Source organism: Triturus cristatus, chromosome 4_2, assembly GCF_964204655.1.
Source record: "Triturus cristatus chromosome 4_2, aTriCri1.1, whole genome shotgun sequence".
NCBI classification, from domain to species: Eukaryota; Metazoa; Chordata; class Amphibia; order Caudata; family Salamandridae; genus Triturus; species Triturus cristatus.
In genome coordinates this window covers 192984869-193008676 of record NC_140586.1, presented here as the reverse complement: position 1 = coordinate 193008676, position 23808 = coordinate 192984869, and the positions used below count along the sequence as shown (strand labels likewise).

Genomic DNA, 23808 nt, shown 5'->3' with positions numbered 1-23808 from the left:
GGGGGAATCTCCATTTTAACTTGACTCCTAAGCAACCCCACCACAGAATTAATTTGTTTGTTTTAAAGTTCCGGCGCACAACTTTTTTTTTTTTACTTTTTAATTATATTTAAATCCAGAGAACTGCAGCCATGGTATCGTTTTAAAAACGCTGACCTGCTGCGTATGTACATATTTTTCGGTAACTGTGCGTGCACTCCCTTGAGGCACGTGTGCAGTGTCAATGCCAAACCCTTTGTTATTTTGCCAATAAGCACCACACCGTAAACTTTTTTTTTTTTAACTGTAATTGGACAGGAAAAATGGACTCCGAATTATTGGGCAAGTAGGCTGCATAGACAGCGCCACCGCACCCTATCACTCTGAGGTACTTCTTGTCGCAGAGCGGGAAACGCTCTACTGTCCGGATGACATTCAATACTTGTTCACAGTTGACACCGGGGCGGGGGTGGCGTGACGAGACACATGGTGTTCTACAAGTGAACCGAATGTGCAGTGCAGAACGCCGAGGTTGCAGTGTGGATAAACTTAACCATGTTTTGCACACAAATCTCTAGTGTTCTGTGGAACTGTTGCCAGTGACTAAATTACATGTAATTTGTCACTTTCATGTTAGGTTAATTTTTTTTCTTATCTTTTCAAACTGTATAAAATTTAGACTTTTTAAATCAGTGTTCGTGTATAACATGGCTTGAGAAATGGTTTATGCGCTTTAAAGTTGAATGGGATGGGGATTTTAGACGGACAATTGACATTTCAGTATAATATTCAACAAGCATTGGCATAGCCAATAGGTCTCGCCTTTGGGACCTTGTAAGTGTTTAGCCATGCCAACAGTTGATGTCGCACCAAGGATATTGTGCTGCATAACTAAATACTTATAAGGTCCCAAAGGCGAGACATATTGGCTGTACCAGTGCTTGTTATAAAGATAATTTCTGCCCAAGTAGAGAGTAGCACCATGCCCTGCAAAACGGCGTTAAGTGACCACACGTATGGTGCGCAAACCGAGGACTCGGAGCGAAAAAGGTCGGCAGAAATCTTGTCCAGCCCTGGCGCCTTAGCTGGTAGTTATTTGCCCAGTGCCTGTGTGACCTTCATTGAACAGAGTGGGACATCTTGATTTGGCGACTCCGTACCAAGTGTTTCCACCCATCCAGCTTCCTCCGTTGCCCTGGTGTATAAAGATTTGAGCTCTCCAGACTTCTTCCCCTAGATTAGGTGCAATGGCCAATTTACCTTCAGATTTACTTGTGTTAAATTCCAAATGTCATGACTACCTAGAACTGTTTTAATTGCATCCCATTTTTCACTTTCCCAATTGTTTTTCGCTTTAGCTACAGTATTTTTATGGTATTCCCTAGCTTCCTTAACTTGTGGCCCATCGTTGGTTCTAATGGAGGTTAAAAGGGCTTGTGTAGCTATCTTGCAGTGTTTGTTAAACCATGTGTGCCTTGGCTTAGAATTGAGCTTAGGCCTTTCGCTGCTAGAAAGAAAAATAAATAAAAAGCTAGCCAGGACAGAAAGCAAATCCTGATGTTTATTTATGATTCTGGTTTGAGAAGTTAAAAGGCCGCTGGTCACAGAGTTGGGATGCAGCTACAAGAAAGGGAACAATTTGTTGGTAATGGGAGGCCACTTTGTCCTGTGATTGTACAAGTTTCCCCCCAGCGTATTCTCCTCCCTCCATTGGCCAATACTAAGCCAGAATCAGATTTTAAGGGTGTGCTGAGTTGACCTTCAGCTAGCGGCCAGAATGCTTCTAAAACAAGAGCATTGTGGTCACTCGAAGCAAGAGGTGACCTTTAAGTCGAGGACCCTATACCACGATCAAACATCTACCAGAATATAATCGATGCCTGCCCGGGGCTGTTAAAGGTAAAATTCCCAGGACTATCTGATACAAATCGATTACAAGCCCTCAATGAGTGACTTAGTGAGAGTGCATTCATTTTTAGAACCAAGGGGGTCCATGCCAGTGTTGGTGGAATGTTAGGATCCGGGATTGCCCAAACTGAATCCTCCTCACTTGTAATAATGTGGACAGGCCATTCAAGGGCTCGGATTGGCAATTACAATCCCCACCTATAACGACCCAATAGTTCTCCGGTATAGTTGGGAGAAAAGGTCAGATGGTCAAGAGTGGGGGGGAAACGTGCCCATGGCAGACTGGCCGTGAATAAACATTAAGGCAATTCTAGTTAAGGTGGGAAAGGACAGAAAGACAATGTCAGGAGAGGAAGTCTGTTTGGCCTCGCACCCAAGGTGCACGCCCACCCAGGAGCACAGGCCCCCAGGTCTCCCCCTAGCACCCTGGACTGCTAAGGTACTATACGACACGTAGCCTATTCTGTGCACATCTACCCTTGCAGATGCATAATTTATGCTGGTCAATGAATGACCCCCAATCTGGAAGATCCAGTTTCTAGGCAAGTCCTGCTATGTTCCAGGTTAGTATATGCATGCATGCTTAATGGTTCTGCTTCGTTGACCAAAGGAGCCGGGGGGAGGCTAGCCCTTAAATGGGCCTGGTGTAAGTCTTTGGGCCCTACCCCTCCCCTGGAACTGCATTCTTTAGCCAAGTTTGGGTTGCTAGGTAGTGGAATCTGTCGGAACTTCCTTGTCTCTTTTGTAAGAGCAGTTCGATTCAAAGACTGGTGAATTTAAATATTTAATTCCTACATCAGGAAAACTCATTTCATGTTTATATTAGGGGTAATAACCCTCTGGTGGCATGTTGGGCATTAAGCTGTATTTTGGATCCCTACTTCGATTCGAGTCTGGCCAGTTACTGCTAAAGCATAATCTTAATGGCCATTCAGGCTCCGGAAACTTGACAAAAATATAAGTTTGTGTGAGGTGTTCCATCTCAGACCTCATTGCTAGCTTCGACAATACAGCAAATGTTGTCTAAGCTCTCTCAAATGTGGTTTCATCAAGATTTGGCAGACCTAGATGGAGGCAAGATCTGGTCAAGCGATAAGACTGGTTAACAGAAACAAACTCAATTTATCAAGCACCTCAATTAATCACAAACGTAGTTTTCAAGTTGATAAACTAAACATCTCACTAAAATAGATTTTCCAAGTCTAGATCTGGTGAAACTATTCATTGCTGAGAAAGGCACTCAAGGCTTGTCTTCATCCCACCCTATAAATATACTCCCAAACAAAAACGCAGTGAAAAAACTTCTGTATAGACAAGACAAATTTATAAGTTCAAAAGTTTATTTTCAGAGCTGATGTTATGGCCAGAAATAGACATTTACGACCATTCAGTGGGTGCCCCAACCCACTCTGTGGCCTGAGCAGTAGGGGCAGCAGACCAGTCTTCGGTGCTGGCAGGCTGAGCACTCCAGTCATCTGTACAAAGGAGAGAAAGGGAATAGTTGGAAAAACTGGCCAACCAACGCTATACCAAGTTCCACTTCCAATAGATAAACTATTCCCATTTATCATTTAATGCACCCTACCACACTCCATGTACACCCCTCCAACTTTGGCACATCGTACTGCACCAAACACTTGCACCTTCCTTACAGTCCCATACAAAGTTTCGTCCTAAAGTTATCAGGAATGGTGCAGACCAATCTCTTTTCTTCCACACTCACAGGAGCGAGAAACAAGTAACACCACTCTACCCAAGTGACCAAATTTTTCCTTGAATGCATTCCTTCTCTTAAATCTTTCAAATGACCTGCTAAATTCCAGCCAGCAGTACCTTATTACCAGACACCACCTCTACAAAGCACTGCCCCCTGCACAGCCACGTCAGTTCCAGATGATGAAATGTAACTTCATGAGGCAATCACAAGTAGTAACTTCTCTACAACAGGATTACAATTTCAATTCAGGACTGGGTTGCAGCAGGCCTTTCTTCGCTATTAGGAAACCCATCCCAAGACAAACGGCCAGCCAAGGACACCAGACAGACCATATTCAGGATTAACACTGCAAGCCGTAGGAGATTTGTAGGAGGTGACGCTGCCATTCATTGCCTGCTCGCCTACCTGGAAATATTGAAGCGGAGCAGTCCAAGAGCCCTGCAGTTGTGGTCGCACCCGCCGCCGTGCCTTTACATCGCGCGGCCGCGGAGTGGTGCGGACTACAATTCCCAGCCTGCCCAGTGTCTCCGCCCACTGCCTGCTTCCCGCGCCGGAGGAGTTGAAAAGAGGACAGCCCCCACTGGGGAGCATTATTGAGCCGTAGGAGATTTGTAGGAGGCGACGCTGCCATTCATTGCCTGCTCGCCTACCTGGAAATATTGAAGCGGAGCCGTCCAAGAGCCCTGCAGTTGTGGTCGCACCCGCCGCCGTGCCTTTACATCGCGCGGCCGCGGAGTGGTGCGGACTACAATTCCCAGCCTGCCCAGTGTCTCCACCCACTGCCTACTTCCCGCGCCGGAGGAGTTGAAAAGAGGACAGCCCCTTCCGCCTCGCGGACGCGCGCGGGTGATGCCGGGCTGGGCCCGGGCAGAGGGCGGGCCGTCTGAGGGCGAGCGAGGACGGGCCACATTATTGACATCGGCACTTATGTGCCACTACCTTTGGGACTGAGACTTCACAGGTATTGCTGCTGTTGAAGTCAATTGACGTTTTGTGATACTAACACTTGATTTAACTCCAGTTAGTGCTATAGTATAGTGGTATAATGTCTAAACAAAAAACTCCTTTGACGACAAATACCATGGACAACTACTTGGTCCAGATCGTTAGCAAAATCAACAATGATAGGAGGGCGTCACTGGGGTTAACATGTTCTCCCAATTCCCCACCGTCGATTCCCTTGTCCGGCTTACCATTGGATTCTCCTTCACAGGCCATTAGTAGCATTTCCAGCGACTTAGCGATTTTAGATAGTGGCAACTTTGAATCATGTGTGCCCCTAGCTCTTAATTCGCCATTAAAACCGGTCTTGGATATAGTAGAGGTTGTTGAAGGGGCAGATCCACAGTCTCCTGCCCTTCCTCTGAGAACCAGGGTAGTTAGAGCGTGTAGAAAATCCCAGATTAAAAATAATGGGACTCGTTTTGGGAGGAAAAGGGTAACCACTGCAAACAAAAGCGCGAATAAAGAAGATGTAGTAAGGCCGCTTGTTAACAAAGATCCTGAGATCGAGCTCTCTGCGAAGATCGTAAATATGATAGATACCAAAACAGAAAGTATTATCACACCATTGGTAGTTAAAATCGATCACCTTATGGCAGAGGTAGCTAGATTGAACGCTATAATAAATAGGTCAGTGAACGAAGTCACTAGAGTAATACCTTTGTCACCAAATGTATCTATCATAAATAGGGTGCCCTCTAATGGAGGATTAAGTACTGTAGCAAACTAGATAGCCAACGCCCCACTCCAGCAACCAGGAACCAATAAAAATCTCCAGAAAGCAAACAAAGACAGTTATAATGTCCTACCATTGGCAAGTGACCAATTTCAATGTATCACTGAGGCTGAACCCCTTACATTGGTTCTTGCTAATGTCCCTACTCTGTCGGCTGATAAAGCAGAATCTACATCTTCCTTGATCAGTAAATCTTTGCACTGGTTGGTAAACAATATGAAGATGTCTCCCTGGGGCGAGCAAAAACTAGCAGGGGAAATTATTATGGCTAGAAGAGTCCAATGGCTAGGGCACTATCCAAAAAAATTCAAAGGAGACTGTGTGGTTCTTAATTTTTCTAATCCTGAAGTCCTCCCCAATGTTTTGGCTAATATACACCCCCCTCAACGAAGACAGGGTGCTATTACCCCACTAACTCAAATATTTCTACTACAAGAGAAACAGAGATGCCCACCGAGTGACATTGAGACCAGGGTGGATTCCGGCCTTAAGTAAAGGGGGCAGGAGTGATTCCACCAGTAAGTGGAATATTAGTCTAGAAAATAGGTTTGGGGTTCTATCAGACTTAAATGCATGCGATTGACTTGACGGAGAAACTAATCTAGTGAACAAGAACATAGTACTGTTCAATACTGTGACCGCCTCTACAATTCCTGTTAGCTCCAGAGATATTGGGGCAGTAGGTAATCAGAGAAATTCAGGTTGACACAATTGAATCATTGGGGCTAACATTCCTCAATAATCCTGGAGGGGCGAGTTTATTACCCGATGCACTAGTAAATGTCTCACCAGGTTTTTCATGTACTAATATTGATCATGTGGGTAGGATAGCTAGTGAGACACATGGCTCATTGATTAAAGATCTTCCTTGCCCTCCTGTAATCAACTCAGGATTGACCATTCTATCCTGGAACCTTGCAGGTATAGCCAGCAAGCTGCATTCTACTGTATGGTGCAGCTTTGTTGACCAATTTGATATAATTTTATTCCAGGAATCGTGGTCCCTGGTCCCAGTCTTTCGCACTGGATTTCTCAACTTCCACATACCTGCTAGAAAAAAAGCAAAAGGTCGACCATCTGGTGGTTTAATAATCTGGGTACGTCAATCATTATGTTGCAAAATCAATCAACCTAACCTTTCATCCAAAGATATTTTGTCTCTAAATTTCATCTGGCCCAATGACCAGGGTATGGCAATTTTCAATACTTATGCTCGAGGGTTGGTTGGAGGAACCTTGTCTGATGTGATAACTGTCTTGGATTATCAGCTTGCAGCGCTTCCTCCTGAAATGATAATTATCGTAGGAGGAGATTTTAATACGACCTTTGAGCCCCTTGGCCCTGAGGATCAGTTTCTTGCTGTTGAAGAGGATAATAGGTGGGGTATTCCCCAGCTGGATCTTCCTCCAGTTAAGAGATGGTCAGCTGCAGCTATTCAACTTAAAGCACTCTGTCTGGAAAGAGGGCTCAGAGCCGCCAATGGGCGTACCCAGTCAGATTGCCAGGGCGCAAGTACGTTTGATAATGGCAGGTTTTCTAGTCGTATTGATTATTTCCTGGTGGATGTCAGAGTCTGGAACAGACTGAACGATATGTCCATAATCCCACGGGATGAAAGTGACCATAATCCCCTGTGTTTGGAACTACAATCACCAAATAGCCTTAGAGTACCCAAAACTGGGGGGGGAGAAAGTTACCCTGGACGTTGTCATATCGAATAACATGCGACATGTCAAATGGGATAGATTTATAGAGAAGTTGGGAAATTTAGAGGACCTTAGAAAAGCGACCATTAGTGAGGTGGCCAATTTAAGTTCCCAATCGACCAATAAAAATTTCCATCTAACTATGCTTGAGGCCCATAATATCTTTTTTTCAAAACTTCAAGGGTTTTTTATGAAGCCCTCCAGGATTGGAAAAGCCAATAAGGGATACCCACCAGAGGAGGGATGGTTTAATAAAACCTGTAAAACAGCTCGCCAGAATTTGAGTGTAGCTTAGAGATCAAGAAACACGGAAGATGAGACTAGCTAGGAAGCTATATAGACAAGCGCAGTTAGTAGCCAAGAAAGAATGGGATGAGGAACAGTGGCAAGATTTGAAACATGCATGCTTGGCCAAAGATCAAAAACAATTTTGGGCCATAGTAAAGTGGGATAGAGGCGGAATTGCACCTTCTCCCCAAAATAATGTGGCAAAAAACCAATGGGTAGATTTCTTTAGACCACAGTACGCTTCTGTACCATCCGAAGGAGAGCATTCACTCCCCCCTACCATCTATTTCCAAACGCAGGTGTTTTCGATTAAAGAAGTTAACTTAGCTTTGGATAGTGTAACAGTGTGCCGAGCTCCTGGAATGGACGGGATACCTGCGGATGTGTTTTTAACAGACAGATCATCTTGGTGTCAATATTTTCAATGGCTAGCCAATTCAATAGCTATGGGTGCACCTATTCCTTCTTCATGGAAAGGGGCGGAAATAATTCCGGTTTTTAAAAAAGGGGACAAATCACTCCCAAGTAACTATAGACCTATTAGTCTCATAGACTCACCACAAAAACTAATAGGTCGATTAGTGAAAAAAAAAGTTACAATCTTGGGTTGAAGAAAATAATATTTTATCACCATACCAAGCCGGGTTTAGACCTTGCACTAGCTCTATTGACCAGGTCTTTTATTTTCTAGCTCTCTACCTGAGGAATGTGAAGCTGACTAACGGGACCCGTTACGCGGTCTTTATAGACTTGAGATCAGCTTTTGACCTGGTGCCTCGTCCTAAACTTTGGAGGGTCCTCGCTCAAGCAGGAATGGCCCCGGAACTACTAACGTTACTTATCCGCTTACATGAGAACAATTACGCACAAATTAGATGGGGAAGCCAGGGGGAGGTGACTGACCCATTTCCTGTCGAACGTGGTGTTCGTCAGGGATGTGTCTTGGCGCCCACGCTGTTCTCCTTGTACATTAATGGGATAGTTGACCACCTTGGATGTTCCCCCACGGACGCCCCTATATTGGCAGGGTCCCGAGTGCCTGTTCTCATGTTCGCGGATGACACGTTGTTAGTCTCGCGAACTCCAAGTGGATTACAGAAAGCGCTAAATGTATTCGCTGATTTCTGCCAAGAACGGGGCCTTGAGATAAACACCTCCAAAACCAAATTTATGTGTTTAAACCAGCGACAAAACTTCAGAGGAGTTATTAAATTTAATGGTATTCCGCTGGAACAGGTTGAGGCTTTTACATATCTAGGAATATCCCTCCAGAATAATATGAAATGGTCAAACCATATTGACATGGCTGTTCTAAAGTTTCACCAGTTAGCAGGTGCAATTATTTCTAAACATAAATCCTCTTTGACCAAACCAATTAGTCCCGCCCTGGAAATTTATAACATGAAAGTTATTAGTGCTTCCTTGTATGGCTCGGAACTATGGGGTTTTGCCAACCTGAATTACTTAAGGTTGGCTGAAAACAAGTTTTTACGTTGCCTAACAGGTGTTCCCCAAAGTACCCCAATGATCCCGTTAAAATATGATTTAGGCAGGAAAAAAGTTGAGGACCTGGCACGATTATGTCCACTCCTGTATTGGCGGCGGATCATGGCAACGCCAGAATTAGCACACTACGCCACCGCCCTGCAAGATATTATTAGGGCTGACCGTTTTCATTCCATCTTATGGCTTAAAGGAATTAAGGATTTGCTTATAAAATTGGGTTAGGGCACTTATGGAATGACCCAAACGGTTCAAGTCTTCCATCAAAGCCAATCCTCAAGAAAGTGTACTGGGATATGACCTTGACATCTGCCTCTAGTGCAGGCCAAGATTCCAACTTGACTGGTCTTTTTTTTATATTAAATCTTTACCATCTTGTGAGGCATTTTGGGACATCATAGAGAGGCCCATGGACAGGAAACTATTTCCAGTTTAGAATTGGGTCTCTCCCTGTAAAAGCTTTTACCCATAGATGGTCATCTTCCCAGGATGATAAGGAATATGCTACTTACCAGTATGCATCTGTTCTTGGCATGTAGAGCTGCAGAGTTGTACACTTAGCATAGGTCGCCATCTGGTGTTGGGCCCGGATGTTTGCAGTTTGTTTTTCTTCTTGGACCGTCTTTGGAAGTCACGAGTTTGGTGACTCCTCCTTCGGTCCGTACTGCGCATGGGCTTCGGCTCCATCCTCAGATTGTTTTTCGCCAACAGGGAAATGATGGAGCGTAGTAATAACAGTGAGAAACTCATGTGTGTTGTATCTAAATAAGATGGACTGGAACGGATACAGGTAGCCGGGGAGGCGGGTGGGCGTGTACAACTCTGCAGCTCTACATGCCAAGAACAGATGCATACTGGTAAGTAGCATATTCCGTTCGAGGCATATGAGCTGCAGATTGTACACTTAGCATAGATTATATAGCAGTACCCAACCTTAGCGGCGACCACCGGTATCCGTTGCAGCTGTTTGAAAGAGTGTTTTTAGTACAGCCTGGCCCACCCTAGCTTGCTGCTGGGAATGCACATCTACACAGTAGTGTTTTGTGAATGTGTGCGGTGTAGACCATGTGGCTGCCTTGCATATGTCATCTAAGGGTATATTCCCTAGAAAAGCCATAGAAGCCCCTAACTTTCTTGTAGAGTGGGCTTTAGGGGGAACAGATAATGTTCTCTTTGCCTTCTGATAGCAAATTTGTATGCATTTTACAATCCACCTAGCTATCCCTGATTTTGAGATGGGGTTGCCTTTATGTGGTGGAGAAAAGGAAACGAACAACTGTTTGGTCTTCCTGAAGGGTTGCGTTCTTTGTATGTAATATAGCAACGCTCTTTTCACATCTAGTGTGTGTAAGGCCCTTTCCGCAACAGATTGGGGTTGCGAAAAGAAGACAGGTAATTCCACTGATTGATTGAGGTGGAAGGGGGTAATGACTTTGGGCAGGAACTTCGGATTAGTTCGAAGTATGACCTTGCTGTGATGCATTTGTATGTAAGGTTCCTGTATGGTGAACGCTTGTATTTCACCAACCCTTCTAAGGGAAGTGATAGCTACAAGGAAAGCTGTTTTCCAGGTGAGAAATTGTAGCTCACATTTGTGCATTGGTTCGAAGGGCGGACCCATTAGTCGTGTAAGGACCAAATTTAGATTCCATACAGGGGAGGGTGGTGCCCTGGGAGGAATTACTCGTTTGAGGCCTTCCATGAAGGCTTTAATAGCGGGCACTCTGAAGAGTGACAAATGCTGTCTGTTTTGTAGATAGGCAGCGATCGCTGCTAGGTGTAGGCGTATGGATGAATACGCCAGGTTACACCTGTGAAGATGGAGCAGATAGCATATGATGTGTTGTATGGATGCATCTAGAGGGTTGATTGTATTGTTACGGCAGTACATTACAAATCTTTTCCACTTTGCGGCATAGCATGCTCTAGTGGTAGGACGTCTGGCTTCCATGATGATGTTCATGCAATCAGGGGGAAGGTTAAGGTACCCGAATTCTAAGATTTCAGGAGCCAGATCGCCAGGTTGAGCTGAGCTGGGTCCGGGTGCCTGATTTCTCCATGGTTCTGGGTTAGGAGGCATGGGGAAAGGTGCAGTTTTTGATGTGGTACCACTGATAGTTGTAGTAGCGTGGTGTACCACGGCTGTCTGGCCCACGTCGGAGCTACCAGAATGAGTGTGAGGGAGTGCTGTTGTAGTTTCCTGACCACTAATGGAATTAGTGGGAGAGGTGGAAAGGCGTATGCAAATCTGCCTGACCAGTTCATCCATATCGCATTGCCCTTGGACAATGGGTGTGGGTATCTGGCGGCGAAGCTTGGGCATTTTTTGTTTTCGTGGGTGGCGAAGAGGTCTATTTGAGGATGCCCCCACTGTCGGAAGAATGGGTGAAGAACTTGTGGATGCAGTTCCCATTCGTGTAGTTGTTGAGTCTGTCTGCTGAGCAGATCTGCTATGGTGTTTTGTACGCCTGGAACATGTTGTGCCAGGAGAAAAATGTTTTGGGGAATTGCCCATCTCCATATGCTCTGGGCTAAGCGGGAGAGCTGGGGAGAGTGTGTCCCCCCCTGTTTCTGTATATAATACATCGCAGTCATGTTGTCTGTGCGAATGAGGACTGCTTTGCCTGAAATCTGCTTTTGGAAAGATTTTAGGGCTAGAAAGATCGCCAAAAGCTCCAGATGGTTGATGTGGAGCGTTTTTTGCTGTGGCGTCCATAGACCTTGCATTGTGAGGTGTAAGAGGTGCGCTCCCCAGCCGGAGAGCGATGCGTCCGCTGTTAGAGTCACTTGGGGAACCGGGTCCAGGAACGGCCGTCCCTTGGAAAGGTTTGTGGTGTTCCACCACTGCAGAGAGTGATGTGTGCGGCCGTCCACCAACACCAGATCCGTCAGCTGACCCTGGGCCTGGTTCCACTGTTGTGCTAGGCACTCTTGAAGTGGACGCATGTGGAGTCTTGCATGGGGCACTATGAAGATGCAAGACGCCATCATCCCTATGAGCTTCATAAACACTCTTGCTGGTAGAGAGTGTTGAGGAAGGAATATTTTGCGTAAGGCTAGAATGCTTGTGATTCTGGCTGAGTTTGGATAGGCAATACCTTTTGAGGTGTCTATGGTGGCCCCGAGATATTGCTTTGTGTGAGATGGTATGAGGTGGGACTTTTGGTAGTTCACCGTGAAGCCTAGCTGATGAAGCAGTTGGATGGTGCTGTTTGTATGTTGCACGCATTGGTGGTAGGACGCGGCTTTTATGAGCCAGTCGTCTAAGTAAGGGAAGACGTGAACATGTTGACGTCTGAGGTGTGCTGCTACTACTGCTAGGCATTTGGTAAACACCCGTGGTGCAGTGGTGACCCCGAAGGGGAGAACCTTGAATTGGTAATGTTGCCCGTCCACCACGAACCTGAGGTATTTTCTGTGAGAGGGGTGTATTGGAATGTGAAAGTACGCGTCTTTCAGATCCAGTGTTGTGAGAAAGTCTCCCTGGCAGAGGAGTGGGAGGACTTGTTGTAAGGTGACCATGTGAAAGTGGTCTGAATGTATGTAGGCATTTAGAGGCCGGAGATCCAGAATGGGTCTGAGGGTCTCGTCTTTCTTTGGGATTAAGAAATATAGGGAGTAGACCCCTAGATTTCGTTGATTGTCGGGTACCTGCTCTATGGCGTGTTTCTGGAGGAGCGAGAGTACCTCCTGTTTGAGCAGTGTGGAATGCTCTTGGGACATTGGACGGTGCCTTGGTGGGATATTGGGTGGGGTAGATGTTAGCTCGAGGCAGTACCCTGACCGAATGATTTGGGTCACCCATTTGTCCGATGTTATGGACTCCCATACGTGGATAAAATCTTGTAGTCTGCCCCCGACCGGAGTGGAATGGTCTGGGGGGAGCGAAGGGGAGTCATTGTGCGGGTGGGGTGGCAGAACGGGTATTGTTGGTTTTGCCCCTGCCCTTATTGTTGTTGCCTCTGTAACCACCTCTTTGGTTGCCCTTTGAAAAGGTATTTTGAGGAGGGGATTTGTAGGAGGTAGAGGCATTATCGGTGGAGGAGCCTCTACCTGTGCCACGAAAGGACGAGCGTCGAAAGGAACGCTTAGAGGCTTGGGTCTGGAGCGCTCCCATAGACTTCGCTGTGTCTGTATCTTTCTTCATTTTTTCGAGCGCTTCGTCTACCTTTGGGCCAAAGAGTGTTTGCTGGTCAAAGGTGTGATTAAGTATTGATGTCTGGACCTCAGGCTTGAACCCTGATATCCTGAGCCAGGCATGGCGGCGAAGCAGGACACTGGTGTTTATGGCTCTAGAAGCAGTGTCTGCTGCATCGAGGGCACACTTAATGGAGGTGTTTGTGATTAGTTTGCCCTCCTGTATCAGGTCATGAGCTTGGCGTTTGTATTTCTCTGGAAGGTGCTGCATAAGAGCCTCTAATTCATCATAGTGTGCTCTATCATATCGCGCAAGCAGTGCTTGTGTATTTGCAATGCGCCACATGTTTGCAGCCTGGTAGGCGGTGCGTTTACCAGACGCGTCCAGAAGTTTAGATTCCTTGTCTGGTGGTGGGGCATCTCCTGAGGATTGGGAGTTAGCCCGCTTTCTAGCTGTGGAGACAACTAGGGAATCTAGAGGAGCAGGGCCCTTGATGTATGCAGGGTCTGTGGGTGCCGCCTTGTACTTCTTCTCTATTCTAGGGTTTAGTACTCTGGCTCTGACAGGGTCTTTGAATACCTCTGTAGCGTGCTTGGTGACACCCTTAAGCATGGGTAAAATAGCAGTGGAACGATCTTGTAAATCAAATGTATCCAGTAGGAAGTCTTCTTCCACTGGTTCCGTGTGCATGTCCACCCCATGGTAGTGTGCTGCTCTCTGCACTAAATGGTGAAACCCTAAAGAGTCCTCTGGAGGAGAGGGCCTTGATGGGTATAGGTCGTCTTGAGGTACATTGGGTACATCAGGGTTATTATAATCCTCCCATGGATCTGGGGTCCCTGGTGGAGTGGGATCCATTGGGGCGTCCCCTGGGTCATTGTCCGGGTCCCCGTCATCCGGGTCTGGGGATGGGGCCGGATCGTAGTGAGGTAAAGGTGGAGGGGGTGGTGGTGGGAGGGGGGGTGGCAGTGGGGAGGGTACTCTAAGGGGAGAAGTAGCTGAGTCCCTCTTTTTGGGTGGAGGAGGAGGAGCCGGAGCCTCAAGGCGACGCTTCTTAGTAATCACAGTCAAAAGGCCAGTCTTTGGATCTCTGGACAAAGTCTTTTGTAAAGGGTCTGGTGTAAACAGAGCCAATGGCGCCGAGTCGTCTGTCGGCACCGGCGATTTCGGAACCGGAGGTTTCGATGTTCTGTGTACGCCCTGCTTTTTGGAGGTCTCCGTGTGTTTCGGCGTCGAATGCTGTTTCGGCGCCGGAGCGTCGGTGCCGACCGATTTCTGTTTGTGTTTGGTCGGCGCCGAGTGTCCAGGCTTCGGCACCGGTGGTTTCGGAGTCGAGCTGGATTTTGCAGGCTTCGGTGCCGAGTGGTGTTTATCGGCACCGGGCGTCGGCTGGCTCGATCCCGAGCTGCCGTGAGACTTTGAGTGCTTCGACACCGGGCCCGAAGGTGGGGTGATCGAGGCTTTGGTTTTGGTTTTGCCCAGGCCGGCAGGCGAGGGAGTAACCGGAGTCTCTTTGGTTTTCGGTGCGGGGCTGGGAGGGGGCATTGTACTCACGGCCCGCTGTCCTGGTGTTACGTCCTCCAGGTCGGAGTCGTCGGCCTCGGAAGCGCTGACGATGTCTTCTCCCAGTTCGGTGTGTGTCTGCCCCGAAGCTTCGGCGTCGTCTCCGAAGATGTCCGGTGGAGCTGTCGAGGATGAGTGCGCCATGGTGCGTCGAGCCCTTCGATCTCGGATCGTTTTCTTCGATCGAAAAGACTTGCAGGCGGGGCAGTCTCGAGCCTCGTGTTCCGGAGAGAGGCAAAGGTTACACACCTGATGGAGGTCGGTGTGGGGAAATTTAGACCCACATTTTGGGCACTTTTTAAACGGAGTCCTTTCCATCGGCCGGGACCGGAGTCGCGGAGGGCCCGAAGGCCGGTGTCGATGTACGGGATGGAAAAAGTGCCGCTTCGAGAGATGAAGATGATGAAGGAACTCGAAGAATCGAGGATTTTCCGTCGAGGCTGGAACCGTAGAAGTTCGAAGCCGGAGTACGAAGTATCACATCCGAGCCCGATGGCGGAAAAAAACAATCTGAGGATGGAGCCGAAGCCCATGCGCAGTACGGACCGAAGGAGGAGTCACCAAACTCGTGACTTCCAAAGACGGTCCAAGAAGAAAAACAAACTGCAAACATCCGGGCCCAACACCAGATGGCGACCTATGCTAAGTGTACAATCTGCAGCTCATATGCCTCGAACATGCCATTATTGTTTAGACTTGATTGAGGATACAGGTCACTTGTTTGTGTGTCCATTATATATCGCCCCTCGCCTTAGGTAGTTAAAGCCAGTATGTTCAAACTTGGGAACACGTAGCTACAAGGAAGCCCTAAGAATCATTGAATCTGATTGCACCCCCTGTTTGGCTATTGCGGTTGCAAAATTTCTGGGGTGGGCATGGATATTACGTCTTCGTGCCCTGAAATCCCTTGAAACTGGTCTGTGAATGCTTGATACCAAGAAATGTCTAATTAATTTTTTTATTCAATATTTGATCTTTTAAAAGAATTTTATCCTTTGATGTTTTTACTCAATGCTATTCGCCAGCATCATGATTTAATGTATTTTTAAATATTGTATTTTAGCTTAGTATTTGTGAAAAGGTTAGGATGTATTTGCTTTTATGACATGCTGTCGAATAAAGCTTTTGAAACTTGAACTTGTTAAGACACCATCCCAATAGCTCTTATTAGATCCTGAGGGAAGACAAATTTAAGAGCATAGCTTGTTCCGTTCAACCACGGAGCCTCGAATCGAAGGAGCAGCGATTACAGACGCATATGGCCTTCCACCTTTGTCCGCAGTTTAAAGTGAACATCCAGGCCTTTTGTTTTAGAACAGACCAGGCTCATGAAGTCCATTAACTCTACAAAACCAGAACTGGCTCAATAAATTAGATATGCAGCAGCACAATATCTGAATTAACCCAGAAAACACTAGCTACTCTAAGACGAACTGAGGCTCAAGTCAAAACTTCCCCAGAAAACAGGAGTGAGATAATATACATCAGGCCAATGTGTACCCATCTATATACACATTTAAAGTATTTATATATTGCACAGTTAGCCACAAGGACAACATTGCAATACAGCGGGTATTGGAGTCATTTCCCCAACATAGTCCTGTTCCTGCCCGACTGCAGGTAAAGGATCTATTTTGGCCATAGTATTAAGATAATTTAAGCCTGTGTGCAGAGGCCTATACCTGTTCCTAAGTAGATGTGCTGGGCTCCTCATACGACCTAGAAGGGCATGCCAAATGTGTCCTACTAGAGCGCAGAGGTAGGCCTACGCTACTGTAGCACAAATCATGGCAGCCTACATACTTGAGATGGTGGCCAGACCTTTTGTATATCAGGAGTATGTGGGGTGTGCGTAGAACACGTGCAACTGTAGGGCTGAGAGAGTGAGCCTGAATATAGAGGTAAGAGGCACCCATTTTAGACGCCCCTGGTTTGGCAGAGCACAAGATGGGGGATGCGGAAGGACACCTTCTCAAAACAATGGAAGTGCAGACAGCATTCCTGTAGCCTGGCGTTGTAAAGCAAGGCTTTGAAGGGAAGAGAATATAATGAGGATTACTAGAACTTGCAAGAGGAATTCTGTTATCAAGGTAGATTAGTTCTTCCAGAGAATTGCTATTGACTGGATGGTAGGAGTGAGAGAAGTCTAACTTCCGTAGTTTCAAGGTCAGTCATTGCTCTCATCTTTCCCAGGTTTCTGCTTCAGAGAAGGATACAACCCCCCAGGTGCAGACAGCCTCACTTTGGTAAAGCGGGCATTTACCTAAATGGGGTCTTCACACCCTGGGATGTGGGCACTCCAGTGCTTATTTGCTGTGAAAACCATCACAATACACAATTAGGGGGTCGTCTGTAGATGGTTTAGCAGGGGGGTTAAGGGGAGGTCAGTGGGTATATCGCCATAAGTAAGGGACATGTCGCAATTAATTGTATAGTTCTTAGTTTCCAAATCAAAAATTACTTCAAATGCTTGACCGGGCATTGAAGTTGTGTCTGCTGGCCGAGCGTCGAGTGCACTCAACACAACCCCTCCCAGACAAGCCTGCGACTGCTCACTCTTGCAATCCAGAGTAGAGTGTGGAAGGGGCACGACTTGACCCCGTTTGCAGAGCCACAGACCTCACGGACAATGGTGAATCACCACGTTGGAGCCCAGAGGCCTCCACATGCCCTATGCCTCCCCCTTAACAGGGTCTTAAAATGGAGACCCGAGATAAAGCAAAATTGTTGACGCATTTTAATTGCGATGCATTTCTATTTTCCAGGCTGTTAAAATCTAACCCATTCAAACCAGCCTAGGGAGGATGCTACAATAATCTAATATTCCTGGAATAAAATATAAGTGCCTTTGGAACAACCCAGTGAGTTAACCAATTACAGCAGCATTCTTTTACCAGAACTCTGATATAAGCCTCCAATTATGCCATGGCTGGAAATATTGGGGTTTGTATCTATAAAAGGCTACAACTGCAGAATAGCTAAAGGCATTTGCTACCTTAACAAACATGTTCTCCCGACCCGTGGTTCAGGCTGCTGCTATGGCATCTTCCTTTAGTGCTACGAATAAACAAGTGTCGACTTTTCAACCCCTGAAAGACTCAGCCCACTCCAGACCACAGCAACAATAATCCTAGAAAGCCCCAAATAAGAGCACATGCCCACGACCAAGGAGAACCTCCACTTAGACCATCAAATCGATTAACACCATGTTTAGCGAGGCTGCAGAATTCTTACCTTGAGGTGCTTTTGGGGTAATGGCGATGTCTGTACGTTCTGAAAAGAAAAGCAAGTACTCACATGTTATTGGCACAAGAAGACAAACCCAAGGACCAGCGGCCATGCATAAACATTGCAAAGCAATTGTCCAGACAACTGAATATTCAGTAGACTGGACATAGCCAACGCTCCTTCCCACTACAACAGAACAAAACTACGCATTCACTAGGTCACACTGCCTTTAAGTGACTAACGGGGACCAAAGCATGTGTAACAGCATCCACGGGAAGCTTACGAGAATTCACCTTTTTTCTTAACTTCCTGATGTCTGATTTGGGACAAAGAACATGAGTCAATAAATGGCCCAACTCACCGGCAGGGAACTGCTGGATGGGCACAGAGGGCACCTGCACTCCTTCGGACCAGTCAGCCACCTCGGGCTGGGGAAAGTCGGGTACAGGCGCGGTCCACTCTCCCTGGAACTCCTCCTTGGTGACGGCCTTCTCTGCTGCTGCCTGTTCTTCCTTTTCAATCTGCACGGGCAAAATGAAAGTATTAGCCGCCGTACCTAGCAGCCCAGCAGACCCACATTACAGCTATCCTGCAGTCCCTCACCTCCTCCGGGTCACGGTAGAAGTACAGATCAGGCATCACTTCCCACGGGTGCTCGCGGGAGATTGTGCCGCGCATGCGCAGCACTTCACGTGCCAGCATCCACCACATCAGACCGACAGAGTGGGCTCCCTAAAACAGTGAGAGGATGGAGTTAAAAAAGGAGACACGGAACAACTGTTGAACATGGATAAAAAACACAATCTCGCAAAAAGATGGGGGAGAATGTGGCCAGGATTACTATCAAACTCCATTCATAGGGCCACAGGCCCTTGTGGCGTTAGCGAAAACCGGCCAGGTTACTGTAGCACACAACCTACACTCGGAGTTCATCAGCCACAAAGGCTTCATCTCCGAGTTCTAACAGTGTGCAGGAACAACATTTGAGAACAGGCGTGCCGAAGAGAGAATGGGAGCTGTGTGCACTCACTGCTCACCTTGTTGTTGCAGGGGATGGCGATGTCAACGTAGCGCAGGGGCGAGTCCGTGTTGCACAGAGCGATGGTGGGGATGTTGACGTAGGAGGCCTCGGTGAGCGGCTGGTGGTCAGCTCGCGGGTCCGTCACCACCAGGAGGCGGGGTTCTCGGAAAGCCGCCTGGATCTGGTTGGTGAAGGTTCCAGGGGTGAAGCGGCCGGCAATGGGGGTAGCGCCGCAAGACGATGCAAACTTAAGTACAGCACGCTACAAGAAGAGACTAGAATTAGACTAGCTGGTCAGCATGGGATATGAAAGAATATAGCGTAGAAGACTAAACATCGGTTTTTGGGCACCTAACAGTGAAGGCAGAGTAAAAACATTTTTTATCATAGCTTTGTAGCAGTACATAAAGTTACAGTACAAGATGTGGCAGAGGTCACTATCAAACCCCATTCATCGAGCAGAGCTCTGATGGTGTTAGCGAAATCCTTGCCAGGATACTGTAGCACACGTCCGACACCCAGAGTTCACCAACTCCCAAAGGAGCCTCAGCACTGAGCTTTAAAAGTGTGCATCGCCTACAAAATAAACCACCCTTTCAACAGCTCATCGATAACAACCCACCTTCTGGGCATTTTGCCCCTGCAGTACACATCACAATATCACAACCCAACCTCTCCAAGACAACTTTTCCTTCTGTAGAGCCACAGGCCGCACACCTCGGAGACATTGGCCGCAGAATAGCCAATATGTTGACTGTATTGCATATCACGTGACAGCCCTTACCTGCCCAGTGTTTCTGGACGAGATGACGCACACGTCCGCTGGGTTTTCAATGGCGACAATGGCACGGGCAGCCAGCAGCATCTTCTCCCAAGTGCGTTTTAAGTTTATGATGTAAATTCCTACAGAAAGGACACTACAGTTAGCCGATATTCGACAGAGCACCCTAAGCAATGAGATTACAAAATGGAACAAAGCAGACCACCTTGGAAAGATGCATTGTGGCAGAGGTTACTATCAAACCCCATTCATCGAGCAGAGCTCTGATGGTGTTAGCGAAATCCTTGCCAGCATACTGTAGCACACGTCCGACACCCAGAGTTCACCAACTCCCAAAGGAGCCTCAGCACTGAGCTTTAAAAGTGTGCACCCTTGCCCCGCCTCTCCCCACTTCAAACCCCTCAGAGCCCTTCTGCCATTCGAGCTCCACACAGAAAACCCACAAACCTACCCTGTATCCGCCTGAAACAAGTCACCCATCAGCCTTGAAGACAGTCCCATTCATGCCCACTGACATCACCGCCTCCTCCACCCACAAGCGTTGGGACCGGTCAGCTCACCATCACTTTTCCTCTTGTAAATGTACTGCTCCATCTGGAAGTCTAAGTTGGTGCCTCCCAGGTGGGTCCCGGCAGCGAGGAACTTCAGGACATCCTCCTCCTTCATCTGCAGGACATCGATGCCTCCGGACATTGTGAATTCCCTTTATGTAGCAACGACAGGGAACCTGAAAGGAAAAAAGGCACGTTGAGCCTAAGGAAATCTGGCAAACCTACAGGGCCGCTGCAGGACATGCATGAAGTTGAAACCAAGAGTGGAGAATGTCAAACAGGTCACCGCGTCAACACCCACGGAAAGGGATAGTAAAGTAACCAGGCTTAACTTGAACAGCAGAACACTGTTCAACAAGCAAACACCTCGAGTAATCCAACTATACACCTTAAGCAGCAATGGGTCAGTCGCGAAACGCAAGCCTCCTTAACAGCAACAGCACACAGACTAATGTGAAATAGTGACAGTCGCGCCATGACAAGGAGATAGGGGCAATCAACATGAGCAACCAGGACCTGTCAACCATAGGATGTTCAAGCATGCCTAGGGACAGTCGATCAATGAGGGTTCCCCCTGTGGTTCGGGGACATTCCGGCAACGAGCTGTCTGTGCCAGTGCCCAGAATCAAGCAATACAATGGACTCAAAGTCAAATAGGACAGCGAAGCAACTGCAGGTGTTGGGCAAAAATAACTGAAAAAAAAAGAAAAATCCAGAGACGGTGAATCAATGCAGCTAACAATTAAAGTGGTCAGGGCTAGACAGCCAAGCGACGGAAGGGTTCAGCCCGAATTTTGGGAGACAGTCGAGCGATGTCACGGCCAACCCTGCCTCAAATAACAGTCAATAGTCGTTAAACCACTAGCAGTTGGCAAACGTTTCCAAATTGACCATATGGCAGGACATACCCTCAGATTGCAGGACACCTCAGTCTATTCAGAGTGTATTGTATGGCACAGCAAAATCACCTGCCCTCGCTTCAAACACTATATAGGGACAGCAATGAGAGGGGGGAATACATAACATGGGCTCGCCTCCCTATTGCAAGAAAAAACCTGGTCTCATGCACCCCACCCTCACCACACTATTCATTTCTGTTCACTCGTGTGCTTTGCCAGCGCTGCACTGGCTGGTTCTATTATATCCCTGCCAGGGCAGCCTGGAATTCGTTCACGAAGCAGCAACAATGGCTACCAGCTTTTAACTACTGTTGCTACACAGTAGAATCAAACACTGGATTCTGAATCTGGCATTCGCGCTGGTGGGGCTTGGTGAGATACATGCGTAGCACAGAATTATAGCTAGAGTAAATGTGAATAACAGGAGTATTTATAAAATTAGTTATATCCCACCCAGAACCCGGAGGTGAATAACGTTGCAGTTATTCACTTTTTACCCAGCTGCAGTGTTATGTATAGCTCTGAAGTTATTTGCTGCTATTTAACTGCTATGCAGGGATGCTGGCAGACATTCTGTATTGAACAAAAAAGAATGTCCGTTCGTTGTTGGTAACTTAAAAGTATATTTAAGGTTGGAGTTACAAGAAATTACAGCATACTACACATTCATAACGCGGCATCACCTGTCTTGAAATGGAGAACATAAACCCTAACCACAATATGCCTTCCATTTAACAGCCGCGCAGCCTGCCCTCCAGCGCTGCTCAGACAACACAGTCTGGAGTTCCATTGCTAATTAGAAACAGGGGGTAACAGGATCACTGCTGCTACATCATAGTATTAAATTACTTGTATAGAACCCAGTAATTCATGCTAATGGCCGGCAGCTATACATAACTGGATTCTATATAGGCGCCAATAAAAACACTTTTTCCAGCTCTAGATTTTGAGTGGCATATGCAAGTCTAAGATATTTCTATGTCAACAACGTATCCAAAAGGCGGCGGAGCACTAAAAAGGGTAAAAGACAAACACAAAGCCAGAGTAGTCAAACTAACTGCTTGATTCTGGAGGATTATCGAAAGTGATATACAATTCCGTATAGTCTAGACTTCAAAAATTGGAACAGCGTTGGGACATCCTAATGTTTATGATTAATCTCTGCACCCACGATCTAGAAACATACATAACGTAAACCTCGCTATCATTAACGCTGCAACACTCAGATCTCGTGTGTGTTTGGGGACATCAACCTTCACTGTTTTATATCTATATATATTTTTTTTAAACCCCTTGACAAACACATCGAATCCCATTAGGTCACCAGCTATTCCAAACCATCTCAACTTCTGGCTTTCATCACTGTCAAAACGATTGTCGTACAAGAGCTCCTTAGACAAGTGGTAATCAGACAAATGTTTTGTTGAAGGATCCCAGGACCGTTCACTTTACCATTCGTCGTCAACCCAGCCTCCCAATATCCATTGCATAACGACTCAAAGCACATTTTAAAGTGCTGAGCTATCGTAGTAGCAGTCCCAAGTCACTTTCGTGGGTGGACACTGCGGCACTCAAACACTATTTCAATGGATTTCGATATGAGCGCAACTTTACACGAAGCTCTAAACAGGTCGGCTGGAGCCGCTGCGAAGGTAACCCTAGCATGGCTAGATAGGCGCGGACCGCAGCCACCGCACCCCCTCATCGCCGAAGCACTTACTTCGAATCAAAGCCGTATGGAGCCACCGATAGCTAAGCACAGAAAGAACGTGCGCGAGATTTCCACCACTTACATACACCCGGCCGCAGCCAATGGCAGCGCGCGTTAAGCTACGTTGACGAACGGCGTGAGGTAATCATTGTGGGACGGGCGTGGGCCGTTTTCTATCGTCGACGACGGAAGCATACAGGTCTCTATGTGGGAAACCGCCGTATTGTCACACGAATACTTTACAATCGACAACCTGAAGTCTGAGACGGTTCCTTGATGTTTAAAGAAACAGGAAGGAGAGCGGACTTTTTCTTTTTGCAGTTTATATATAACGCGACTCGATCCGAGAGCTTTACATGAGCACCGGCTACGTTCTATAGACACAATCAAATTTTTTTCCAGGCACAGTTGGATTAATTGATTTAACCACAATCACAGGTTGTTGAGCAAACACCGAAACTTGAATGTGTTTCCTTAGTTCCTGAATCTGCAGCTCTGGCCATTAGGCCACATCCTTTAGACCGTGAAATCTAATCTTAATTTTGAATACGCGCCAACAGCCCTATTCAGGCGGGAAACTGGTGAAAAACCACACGGGCTAGTGTAGCATTCAAGCAGGGGCGGATTGGGATCGCAATCAGGCCCAAGCGCCGCCCCCCCCCACCCCCCCATGCCCAAATGGTTAGTATTATTTTTTGTACCTTTATATAGCGTAAACTCGGTCGAAGGCATTGGAGCAATTACCTTTTTAGGTAGATTAAGAGATTTGTCCATAATCACTTAATCACTGGATGTTAGCTGACTCCAGAACTCAATCGTACTTCCCCAGTTACAACATCAGCAGCTCTGAGACCATAACACTACAACCAATGTTGCGGCATATCAGCAAGGGCCGGCAATAATTATCACTCATCGCTCTTAGCGTGAGGATAATTATTGCCGGCCAACTCTGAATTTTATCGCGGAGATAGCATGCTATTAGCAACGCTTATCTCCAAAGCGATAAAATTCAGAGCGCAAGCTGCCAAATGTGCGATTATCGCTGGAAATCCAGCGATAATCACACAACTTTTGGCA

At 46.9% G+C, this 23808-nt stretch overlaps 1 protein-coding gene and 3 non-coding genes across 4 annotated transcripts; all 4 read right to left on the bottom strand.

Moving 5' to 3' along the window:
- Positions 1–3209: 3209 nt before the first annotated feature.
- Positions 3210–22857, bottom strand: RPSA (ribosomal protein SA). Its single transcript, XM_085601116.1, has 8 exons — positions 22741–22857; positions 20131–20297; positions 19574–19692; positions 18806–19051; positions 18372–18500; positions 18130–18289; positions 17775–17813; positions 3210–3362 (listed from the first exon to the last, which is right to left on the bottom strand). The coding sequence occupies exons 2-8, from the start codon at positions 20261–20263 to the stop codon at positions 3265–3267; spliced, it is 924 nt and encodes a 307-aa protein (XP_085457242.1). The 5' UTR covers positions 20264–20297; positions 22741–22857; the 3' UTR covers positions 3210–3264.
- LOC146833362 (small nucleolar RNA SNORA62/SNORA6 family) lies at positions 18592–18743 on the bottom strand. Its single transcript, XR_014960954.1, has one exon. It is a non-coding gene; the product is annotated as a small nucleolar RNA SNORA62/SNORA6 family (small nucleolar RNA).
- Positions 19210–19363, bottom strand: LOC146833361 (small nucleolar RNA SNORA62/SNORA6 family). Its single transcript, XR_014960957.1, has one exon. It is a non-coding gene; the product is annotated as a small nucleolar RNA SNORA62/SNORA6 family (small nucleolar RNA).
- LOC146833360 (small nucleolar RNA SNORA62/SNORA6 family) lies at positions 19788–19941 on the bottom strand. Its single transcript, XR_014960955.1, has one exon. It is a non-coding gene; the product is annotated as a small nucleolar RNA SNORA62/SNORA6 family (small nucleolar RNA).
- Positions 22858–23808: the final 951 nt, after the last annotated feature.